General features: G+C 36.3%; 1 protein-coding gene across 3 annotated transcripts; it reads left to right on the top strand.

The window, feature by feature from the left end:
- The first annotated feature begins 2,216 nt into the window (after positions 1-2,216).
- LOC140744566 (C-type mannose receptor 2-like) lies at positions 2,217-12,231 on the top strand. 3 transcript variants are annotated; one of them, XM_073076207.1, is made up of 8 exons: positions 2,217-2,337; positions 6,169-6,282; positions 7,160-7,300; positions 9,369-9,563; positions 10,300-10,433; positions 10,812-10,932; positions 11,488-11,681; positions 12,077-12,231. In XM_073076207.1, the coding sequence occupies exons 1-7, from the start codon at positions 2,289-2,291 to the stop codon at positions 11,673-11,675; spliced, it is 942 nt and encodes a 313-aa protein (XP_072932308.1). In that variant the 5' UTR covers positions 2,217-2,288; the 3' UTR covers positions 11,676-11,681; positions 12,077-12,231. The 3 variants fall into 3 exon arrangements, with proteins under 3 accessions (XP_072932308.1, XP_072932311.1, XP_072932310.1); XM_073076210.1 differs by lacking the exon at positions 2,217-2,337 and adding an exon at positions 5,461-5,546; XM_073076209.1 differs by lacking the exon at positions 2,217-2,337 and adding an exon at positions 5,479-5,552.

Here is a 12,231-nt window from a genome sequence, read left to right as displayed (position 1 = left end):
AAAGTAAGATGACGTTAGGTTTTATCAATTTCTTAAGTAAACAGTTAGATATTACAATGTTATCATTTATTTGCTCATTCCTTTATCATTTCTTCTCAGCATTAATCTTTATATATAATCATCGCCTCAAATATATTGTTTAGGCATAACAGGAAAATTTGAAAAAGAACCTATAAACTTATTATAAAATAAAAATAAAAACCCGACTGCTTAAAAATATAGCCTACAGAATTAAGACGAATGCAACGATACCTCATAATATGTTAAAATCTGTCAAACCGTTTGAGCTGTAGGACTTTTTTTTTTATATTGAACCTAACGATAAGGCAGACGGACTACCTGATGGAAAGCAGTCACCGTCGCCTAAGGACATTTAGAACACCAGAGGAGTTGCCAATGCATCGCCGGCTTTGAAGGAGAGTTCTTTTACACCCCTCTTGAAGAACCCCATGTCATAGTCCCGAGGGAATACTCAGGAGAAAGTTCATTCCAGATTTAGCACGTACGCGGCAAAAATGACCGTGCAAACCGAACCGTGGATGATGATGAAGATGGATGTAGATGGAACCTCATCCTTCGGCGAGTAGTGCGATGAAGGAAGGATGTAGTAGGTACTAGATCGAACAGTTCCTCAGAACACACACCATTGTAAAGCCGGTAGAACACGCAGAGGGAACCTATGTCCCTCCGCAGGCTTAAGAGTTGTAACCGATGTGGCAATGAATGGGATTTCTTTTACTTATTTTTAATGGGATACGTTCGAAAAACGTTACACTCCGCAATCAGGTAAGAAGGACGTTGTATTAATATACGGGTGTATTTTTAAGTGTGTGTCGATGACGAAATCCAAAAACTATAACGATAAGGAAAAAAGTACTAATACGAATTGGTCACCGATTTTGAAAAAAAAAACACATACTGTAGTACTATTACGCCCTTAGATGATCTCCCTTAAATGTATCAAATTCTTGGAAGAAGTGATAGATGGCTTACTTAAAGAAAAGGCAAGTTTTTTAATAAAATACAATTTTATGTATAGTTGACTAAAACAACCAAACCAATTATTCAATATCATGTAGATTGCTCCCAATAAACAGTTATAAGAATCTGTGTCTGGACGTAGATAGAACTCTAATCCTATCTGGGGATGATTACCAATGTTCATCGGCGGCAATGACCTCAGGCCAGGCTCAGGCCATCATTTAGACTGCTCATTTTAGTATTATTTAGTTGAAAACCCCACATCATCGGATTCTGGACTTCACAATAAATATACCCAATTAATATTTTAGTGAAATTACGCTCTGCTGGATATAGCGACATTTGATGATAACCTGTGGCTGACTTATCTGCAAAAGACATATTTAACTGTGTATCGTCACTACGTTGATAACGGGGAACGTTTTGGCCTAACGTGACGAGACGGTGATTAACAACAAAAGAACAGTTCTTACACACCAAATTTTTAAATTAGTTCTAGTTAAGTAAATAATTGTTCATTATTTATAAGTATCTTATATTTACAAACAACTCCGATACATAAAAATATAATGTAGGTGTGGCGAGCTTCAGGCTCACCTGGGCGGAGCCCGACGGGGCAACATACTAAGAGGACTCCGGTTGCGTTCCTTTGGAGATACCGGAGCCCTCTACGCAGCGCCGAGGACGGCCACCGGGGGGTTTTAGTGCAGTAGGAATCCCACATAACCCTGCGTTGCTCCCACGGCACCGAGTACCTTTTGAAGGTTGAAGGTGACCCCTCGTAAACAAAAAAAAGGTCCTCTACTCCCGAAATTTGGATGACTATAGAACAAAACAAGTATAGAAAACGTTCTACCTGAAATCAATCACAAATGTACAACTTCTGTGGACTAAGATTGTCGCCTCATATGTCTGTTTGGATCCACACCCTTCGAAACGCAAACCTGTTATAGTAATGGCTGTGACGGCAGTACTTCGCCTGTTGAACCACACAGGCTCTACCACCTTTCAATGCCTTTATAATTCGCAAGTATGATCTATGGAGGCGATGTCAACCATCATAAACGACGACATACAATGAAAATAGTAAAAAGAAAAGTAAAACGATATTTTTTAAACAGTAATATTACTGCGGCTGGATACGATCTCAATTTAAATCACACAAACTTGGATACTACACAAGTAGTCTTGTCTTCACGTTTGTTATAAAAAGCTTATTTACTCGTAATCGCGGGATTTACCAGTAGCACGAGTACACATATAAGTAAACGCGATCGGAGTAATTAGCAGTTCTTAAACAGTCAATTATGAGATCGATTATTTTTTTAATATTCTTGTGCACGGTAGCAGTATTAGGTAATTATTAACTTTACTTTTATTTGTATTTTAATCGACTTGCCAAAATTAACTATTCATTATGTATTTTTTTTTTATATTATTATATATATTTGATTCTATATACATTTATTATGTAATATTTTATAATATACATTCGATTTTTAACCAATCGACATGATTAAAACGGCATTATATGCGGCTAGTTTCACATGAGCCCAATTCGGTGAAAATTTCAAATGTTTTGGCATTTTTCCTAGAAAACCAAGACCTTTTTATAGTCTTAAACAAATCGAATGTTACTACACTGATTTAAATTTTCTTTTTTTTATTAAAAGGTCATATCATTTTTGGTTCCTTTTTTAGTTTGTAATGGTTGTGTTTTTACATTCATAATATGTTTCACTTGTAAATTTAAAAAAATGTTATCATTAAATTATGTTATTAAAAATATGGCGGAATCCCAACAAGATCTATTAAATATAATTGTTAATTGTTATTAAATGTAATTGTTAATTGTAGAAGTATATTAAAAGCTCGGCCTTTTTAAAAAAAAATGTGAGCCGTCACGGGACGCCTGGCAGATGTGAAACATCGACATTATTTTGTAAAAGTAATATGCAGAAAAGAATTTAAAATTAATTAATAATTTAAAAACATTGTATGCAATGAAATTTATGTGAATTTTAATCTACCAAGATAGTAGATTTTACATTTGCTGGCGCTCAAAACACACCAAATATACGCGTGCTTAATGCACAGATAAATGCATACTTTAATTATAAAAAAATAATTAACTTACTGATGACTTGATGGTGTGTCATAGTGTGATTTTGCTTTCTTTGCAGGAGGCTGATCACTTTCACTCTCTAAATTATCACGGTCAGACATTTTATTATTAGAAAAATAATTTGTTTTCAAGCATTGATCTATAACCTGAAGTTACGCCGCAAGCGGGCAAAACTTGAAACGCTTGAAACATACAAAATACGTCAAGTGGTGTAAAACGAGTTAAAACGACTCCAGTCGCTCTCGCGCGGCGTAGTAATACACACTAATGTCACTGAACACGTTAAACGTCATTATTTTGAATTTTAAGCCTCAAAATGCCTTCTTGTGCAATGCGTAAATGCAAAAATTATGCTCGAAAAAGAAACAAGCTTCATGGAATCACCTATCACACGTAAATAAAGAGAAATTATTAAATTTTGTTTATTTTTCGTGTTCGATCCGCCATGATTACATGAGTAACCAGAAAGAGACAAAGTATGTTTTTGTCAATGAATGAATGCATGTTCATGCATTTTGCGTCTTTATCACTTTCATTGACAAAAAACTTTCATTGATTGAATTGAACTGTCATAGATCAATGAAAAAATTTTCATTGATCTATGACCATAGATCAACAGAACAGAAGTGACATTTTATTGAAGCTCACGATGTTCATACGTGTATGTTATAGTTTAAGATCCCACTGCTTAATTTTTATATTAGTGTGTTTTAGTCAAAATATAACTTTTTATAGTTTATTTTAATAAAATAAAATCGATATATGGGAAATTCTGTATCCTAATCTCTAAATTTTCTTCGATATCTGTGGTAAATAATAAAAAATATTACCATAAAATTTATATAGGATAGTATACGGTATTTTAAAATTTCTTTAATTGAATAAATTAACCTAAACATAATTTAATAAACAATCTTTGTATAGCCAGAAATTAATCCTCAAAAAGACCACGGTAAGATTATATAAAATTCGCATGTCACGATGTTAGTTACTGTACTCCTGCGAAACGGCTTTACTGATTTTCATCAAAATTTATATGCATATTCAGTAAGTCTGAGAATTGGCTACTATCTATCTATTTTTCATATCTCTTAAGTGATAAGGGTTGTTCACCCTTAACATTTTTTTTATTTATATGGCAACACAATGTTTGCTGGGTCAGCTAGTACATTTATAAAATGTACAGAACTTTGCAATTAATGGTCGTGTGTAAAATAAAACTGAAAATAATAAACATAAATTAGTAAAGATACTTCGCCGCCTTGAAATTGAATGAAGCCACAAACGGCTTATTAGTAAGTTTTTTTTGAATTCTTGACAAATAAAAACATTTTTAGAGAAAATTTACAAATAAATGACTAATTCTGCGTAATTTACATAATAGATAAATAATTATTTCAAATATTTTAGGGACATTTTAGCACGGAGACGTGGCAAAACTTTTTTACGCAACTATTTCAATTCTCAAAACTGGGTACATTTTCTTGTTAGGAGTGAGTAATCTTTACTAATATACGATAATAAATATAAACAATTTTTAAATCGTATATTTTAAACCAGTCGATACATCTGTATAGATACATTCTTTCATCAAATTATATATTTATATAATAATAATTTATTTAGTTAAACTGTACTATAACATTTCTACGTAAACGATGTACTAAAACTATTATCGACAGTTCTGGACATTTTTTACTTTCTGTTCCATTATTTCATTGTCTTTGACAAGCATGAGTATCAATGAGAAATATACGTCCATACGTCCCGTTTTTAACGGGACAGTCCCTTTTTTCGATGCTTCGTGCCGTTGTCTCCGAAATGAACCGTTGCCATTGTCAATTAAGTAACAGTAAATATTATAATTGTGAAAAAAACATGGGGTGCTCCATTTATCAGTTTTCATAAAGCGCCCCACATTTTTTGCACAATTATACTATTTACTTTTCCTTAAATGATTCCTAGATTGAAAATTATTTTCTACTTTTTAGTTAATTTTATCACAAAAGCGTGTTTTTTATTATTTCTAACTATATTTTTTCAAGTAAAAAGTATTTGACATAAAAAAATCGATGTCCCGTTTTGACTGAAGTAATCATTGGTCACTATATTCCATGGTCAATATTTACGTTTGCGTACACTTGAAACGCAAGGTCAAACACTAGTTGTCTTTTTTTATCACATTGTTCTAATAGCTCTGTCCCTTATAGAACATTTGTCTATGTAGTTAAAGGTAATCGTCGCCACGCCAGAAATCTTTTTTACGTGCGGCTATAGATGTTTCACATCAAAAAAAACAAAGTGGATTATAGACAACACATATCGATCGATATCGATAATGTCAAGTATGTGACAATCTCAAACCGAATAGGATCAACGACAGATATAGGACATCAAAGATACAACAATGTCAGATTAAAAGAATTCCCAAAATTGATGTGTATGTGTGAGTAATACATGTTGCTACCTTCATACTTTTTATCGATTGACATCAAATAATAAGTTGATGGACTTTTTTTTTTTTTATAATATAGGAGTAGCAGACGAGCATGCAGTCCACCTGATGGTAAGTGGCTACTGCCGCCCATGGACATCTGTAATCAACCCCAGATAGGATTAGATATTCCTACCTGAGGTCGGCCACAGATGCGCCGCTACCCCTGAGGACTAAGCTGGAACGCCTCGGAAAAGTATGTCTCCCTTACCACACCCTTCAAACCGGAACACAGCAGCGCCTAACACTGCGGTTATTAGGTAGAAATAGGTGTGGCGGTGGTGCCGCCGGAGTCGAACCACAAAGGGTTCTACCACCTTCAAAACTTGACTTGGCGTACTTGGTAGACTTGGCGTAGCAACGTAGCTTTCGTATACAAATTACTTGTATTACATAGTATATATCGTATTACGTAATACTATTATTAGATTACTTATTAATATTATAAAACAAGTAGGTATTATGAGTTCTTTATCTAAAACATTTTACCTCTAAATGTTTGCTACATATTACCGATTGATTTATTCTTATCCAACATTGAAGACCACGGAGCTATATTTTTTTCCAGATGGCAAGAGATTTCGATGTGATTACACATACTTCGCTAATGCCGATGGGTGGCTGAAGCTACACAGAGTACCAGCGAACTGGCGGGAGGCCCGGCTGAGATGTCATCTCGAAGGTTATTATTATATTTTACTAGAAATCCATAGCATAGAAATATAATGCTATTTTTATATTGTTGGCTTCAAAATCGGGGTTGGGATTGAAAATAAATAGGGGTTGACAATATGTTTCAGACACGTTTTCAAATCCTATTAACCCTTAGGCTATGGCAATAACAGAATCATTGTCCAAATTTCATGTCCTAGATTCAGAAGTTTAGGGTCTGATAAATAAGTTAGTCTTTTTATCAGTGTAGATTATATTCTTCGAACCAAGAGCATACTCGGCATATTTGCAATCACCAGGACCGAATTTGGAGGAGAGCAGGGCTTATTTATAGGCCACAAGAGTTTTTTTTTAAAACAGTATCCTTTCGCATTTAAACCGATAATACTTAACTAATCACTACATTCTAAGTTGAAATTATTTTATTTTATACTTGACGGAAAAGGGGGTCTCCGCTCCTTAGTTACAAAAGGAGCCTAAGGCCACCAACCTCCGGACCTGGCTTTTTTTTGGCCGGGCGGTTCGAGCCCACTCTTGCCACCCACGACCCCAGAAGCCCCCTTTTAGTCGCCTCTTACGACAGGCAGGGGATACCGTAGCCCTATTCTTGTCCCGGAACTACAGGGATATCGCACCGAGGACCGCTAAGTACGGCCGCGGCAACTTCTCATCCGAGCGGGTTCAGCGCGCTCCCTTGCTCGCTCGGCGTCTTTCTTCGCAGACATGATCACGTCGCAGAAGGTGATCATGCCTCCGGACCTGGCTGCATTCCTTCTTTTGTTTCAATACTAAACACTTGTCTTTCCGTAACTGCACCATAATCCATTCCATCTATTTCCTCATTGTCATGGTCTGCTAAATTCTACTTTTATTTCTTCAATCCACAGGTGGCAACCTGGCCTCGCCATTGAACGATGGGATGAGAGAGGCAATGAAGTCTCTAATATCACAGGAAGTGGGTACCACGTGTGGAGTGTACACGGGCATCCACGCCACCTTCTCCAGAGGAGACTTCTTCTCCATTGAAGGTAGGTGTTATCTCGTTCACAGATGGCAGCAGGCGTCAGATAGACTTGATGCTCGTTTGCTATTTCGAAATAAAAAACGTAAACTATTTTTTTAAATCGATGTTCATCAAATAACTCAAAAATATGCAGAGATGATAAGTAAGTAATTTCGACCACTGCGAGGGGCGACTAGTATAGGTACATAAACTATTAAAATTTAAATTTTCAATCAAGTAGCGTAGCTTTTATGGTTTTACGGTTACCATTAACCATATTAATTTTAATCTTATGCAATAAGTAAAAACATAAATAGTTAAATACTTAACAAGAGAATTATTATAAAAACAAAAACATATCTGCTTAAAAATATAGACTATGTTACTTGCACAATTTAGGCTGATCTAACATCAGCTCATATGTTATATTCCTCGAAGCCATTAGTGCTGCCGGACGGCCAGAAAAATATACATACATACGCTCGAAAAATATTACCCTCCGCAGATGGGTAAAAAGGTGTTTGAAGGTGGTTCGACTACGGCGGCACCACCGCCACACCTATTACTGCCTCATAACAGCAACGTTAAGCGCTGCTGTGTGTTACAAAAAAAGTTAGGTACAAATAGGTAGCAATTTAGACGTATAAGAAAGAATAGTAAATCTAAATTATAGTGATAAAAATAACGTAAGTTATTTTAGTGTTATCGAGCTATCAATAAGAGCGGGTCAAAAGGTTTCCATACTGAAATATTTATCTAACCGTTCTTAACAAAGCCGACTTGGATAGGAAAATCTTCATATCATAAGCATAACATAATTATACAAATGATTGTGACGAACGTGTCTTAATTAGGCTTGTTTAACTTAATATTCATAAATAATACCATTTTTTTACAATATTTTTTTAGGGTTTCGTACCCAAAGGGTTAAAACGGCACCCTCCTACTAAGACTTTGCTGACTGTCCGTCTGTCACAGGCCTCTATCTCTGGAACCGTAATAGGTAGACACTTGAAATTTTTACAGAGGATACATAATGAAGGCCGCTATAACAACAAATACTAAAAATAAAAAAGAAATGGGTGTCGCCGTACAAGAAACAGCTATTTATCGACGTTTTTCGCTTTATCTATTGAACCGTAATAGGTAGACAGTTCAAATTTTCACAATGTATTTACTTCAGTGGCTGCTATAATAACAAATACTAAAAATAAAAAAATGTTGGTGGTACGGAACCCTCCATGTGCGAGTTCGTCTCGTACTTAGCCAATTATTTATTGGTTGGTTACTACCGCCTATGGACATTTGTAATGAACCTTCGACGAAATTTAAGTCTGCGATCTGAGGTCGGTCACAAATGCGCCGCTTCCCCTGAGGATTGAGCCGGAATGCTTCGAAAAAGTATGTCTCCCACCACACCCTTCAAACCAGAACACAACAGCGCTTCGCTATTGATTATTAGACTAAAATAGTTATAGGGATAGTTCCTCCATAGTCTAGTTATCGATCAATGAAATTAATTAAATAATCAATTAGTTACATACACGTAATCGTAAACAATAATACCTACAGGGTGAATTTTTTTAAGAGTAAACGGCCAAATCCGAAATTAAGAAATGGCGAAAACGTTGTAATGATAATTCCTTTCTTACCTTTGCTTATAAAATTGTGTAATACAACGATTTTCACGTTTCCATTCATCCATTAGCCTTTAAAAGTCCACTGCTGCACATAGGCCTCCCATAATCTGCCCCACTCGGACCGGTCTTGAGCCGTCTGAATCCAGCGGTTACCCGCCATCCGCTTCAGGTCATCAGTCCACCTGGTCGGGGGGCGTCCTGTACTCCTTTTGACGAGGATGTACACGTTTCCATATAGTTTCCGATTTCGTCAATCACATACACAAATTTAAAACACCCTGTAATGTAATATGTATTGTGTTTTTCCGAAATTTGGTGGATGCACTGCTGTGCGTCTAAACGTATACAGGTAGACCGTCTACCGGGTTTTATTGACAAACAAGCATCACATAATAATAACTGTAAGAATCGGTCAGGTATCAATAAAAATATTAAAATATATCTTCCATTCAGGTGTACCCCTTTGGAAGATCCCTCACAAATGGGCCCCGAACGAGCCGGACAACTTCAATGACAGCGAAAGTTGCATAGCCACCTTCGCAGACAGCAGTTTCGCTGACGTCAACTGCAACGAACCTTTCCCCTACATCTGCTACAAGCAATCGCAAAAGAATGTACTACTCACTAATTGTGGTACCATAGACAATGGTAAGTAATTTTATATTACTAAATCAACTGCTTTGTGGTACAGTCATTTACTACTGGCTATTTAGTTATTTACTCACTTTAAAGGTATAATTTAACTCTCAAGTTTCCTCACGATGATTAATAAAATTAATTTCTAATACTTTTAGCTTTAAAAAATAAGAAAACATGTCTTTGATAAATCAAAGGCGTTTGGCCGGGGTTCAAACCTAGGAAACCCCGATTGAGAGGCCGTGTTTCATACTGATGATAACTTATCCCTTACAACAACCTAAAGTGAAAGTAGAAGGTAGTTTATCACATGCATTTACCACACCAAGTTTCAAGCCAATATCTAATGTATTTAAATTGATATGACACTTATGCTACAATACCAATATTAAATATAAAAAATATTTTAAAAAGAGAATTAAATTATATTTTCTAGATAAATTATAGTATTATAGCTTATATTTACAGTTCATCATTTTTCTTATAGAGTACCCTATTGTTTGTATAATTATATATATTATATTATGTGTGTTTGTTTTGTAACCCAATGCATGTATAATTATTTTATATACACATATAATTATATACGTATACTCTTCCTATACATTCGAATACCGCCTTGCACGTTGTCTGCTTAGCCTAAATGTAGACTGGCAGAGAATGCTTCTAGCATTAAGTCCGCCTTTTATACCAGTTTTAGTTAAGGCATAATAAAGTAAAAAATTAATAAATAATATTTTGATTTCAGAATACACCCTAGATGCCCGTACGGGTAGCTGTTACAAGTTCCACAAAGTGCCTCGCACCTGGTCCCGAGCATATATGGCCTGCGCCGCCGAGGGTGCCTACCTAACCATCCTCAACAGCGAAGTTGAGTCTACGGTAAGGGCAACATAAAAGCTAAAAGGATAAAAGGGACTGTTAGCTTAAGATGGAGTTCCTTCCAATCTTTCATTACTTCTTTGTCGTTACACTCTTGGCGGAATGATTTCAGTCGTTATTTTTTTGCCTGGGCTTGATGTAGCTTGCTTTAAGATGTCTAGCCACTTCTCGTGGCAGATAATCTGATACTCTCATCTAAAGGGCCGCCCACAATAGATTTATCTGGAGTCAAATGAGATTTTCTCTTAGAAGTTGATTCCATACGAAAAACCTTGACTTTACCTTTAATATGCGACGAAAATTCATATGACGCTTTTACGTTACGTTTCATATTACGTTTATTTTACGTAATCCACATTACGTTACCACTGTTTTCAGGTTATCAAGGAGCTGTTTGCAAAGAACCCAGGCGGTTCCATGCTGGGTAACTTCTGGAAGGATATCGCATTCATTGGGTTCCATGACTGGGGAGAGCATGGAGAATGGCTCACCATTGAGGGTTTGTAGAAAATTACTGTATTTATTCTATAATATAAACCTAAGTAATGGGCATGCTGTCTACCTGAAGGGGCCACTGCCGTTCATGGTTATCTGCAATCAACCGCAGATAAGATCAGGGGGTTCTACAGGTAGGTCAGGAGTTCGGCCACAAATGCGTTGCTACGCCTGACCACTAAGTTGGAACGCCTCGAATAACTATGCCTTCCTTAACACACTCTTCAAACACACATAATCACACATACACAGCAGCGCTCAACACTGCTGTTATTATTGTTCTATTCTATTCTATCGTTCATTAATATTCAATAATTAGCGGTCAACCATCAACCCGTTACTGTCCCCTCGGGCCTCCACGGGTCTCCTCTCAAAATGAAAAGATTCATGCCATAGTCTACCGCACTGGCCAAATGCGAATTGGTAGACTTTACATACATTTGAAAACGTTTTTTTTAAGATTTCTCAAGTATGCAGTTTTCCTCACGATGTTTTCTTTCACCGTTTAAGCAAGTGATAATTAAATTAACAGTCACTGAATCATATTCTTCGTAATCAGGTCGTACACTACATGACTCTGGATTCCACAAGTTTTCTGGAGGTGAGCCGAACAACGCCACCACCGGAGAGTTTTGCGGCGGCGTCTATCGCAACGGCATGTTCGACGATATCTGGTGCGAGAACAAGTACGCGTTCATCTGTGAGAAGAGTCCTAGCAGCCTCCTGTGCCCTGATGACGAGAATTAGTCCTAGGTTAGTCGGAATTTGTATTATTTTGAAGTATTACGGGTGGGGGTGGATCCACTAGGTGGACGACCTCAAGAAGACACCAGGAAACCGCTAGATCCCGAGAACAAGGGGCCATTTGAAGTCGCGCCAAATGAAGAAGACCTATGTCCACAGTGGACCTTCTCTCGTTCTCCAACCTTCCATAAGTGTGGCCTTAACTCCTCTCACTCAGTGAAGAGATCCCTGCCCAACTGGGAGACTGGTACTTAAAATGCCTACTTAATTAATGACTAACTGAATATAATGAATAATAAATAACTGAAAAATACAATAAAAGCCAAATATGTTTTAAGACATTATTTTGCCATTCATTGTTACATTTGCATGCTATTTATTAATATATTTTTAAATTTCCACAGAAACATTCGGAATCCATTATCAAGATGAATCCACTGAACAGAAAACGTATCGACATCAACTCACAAAGCTTCCAGCAACCCAGCGACAAATTAGTCTTTTTTATTCATTTCTCAGGTCTAGAATAATATGACAATAAATATAACTATTTCAATAA

Source organism: Epargyreus clarus, unplaced genomic scaffold (genome assembly GCF_041222505.1).
Source record: "Epargyreus clarus isolate Ecla_fem2 unplaced genomic scaffold, WU_Ecla_fem_2.2 ptg000008l, whole genome shotgun sequence".
Taxonomy (NCBI): Eukaryota; Metazoa; Arthropoda; class Insecta; order Lepidoptera; family Hesperiidae; genus Epargyreus; species Epargyreus clarus.
Note: the sequence above shows the minus strand (reverse complement) of the source record. Positions and strands in the feature narration are given on the sequence as shown.

Bases quoted from the DNA above. Each gene is read 5' to 3' on its own strand.
- LOC140744566 (XM_073076207.1), top strand. From the start codon at position 2,289: ATGAGATCGATTATTTTTTTAATATTCTTGTGCACGGTAGCAGTATTA. The intron at 7,301-9,368 runs GTAGGTGTTATC...TCTTCCATTCAG, and splicing joins AGACTTCTTCTCCATTGAAG to GTGTACCCCTTTGGAAGATC. The intron at 10,933-11,487 runs GTTTGTAGAAAA...CTTCGTAATCAG, and splicing joins AGAATGGCTCACCATTGAGG to GTCGTACACTACATGACTCT.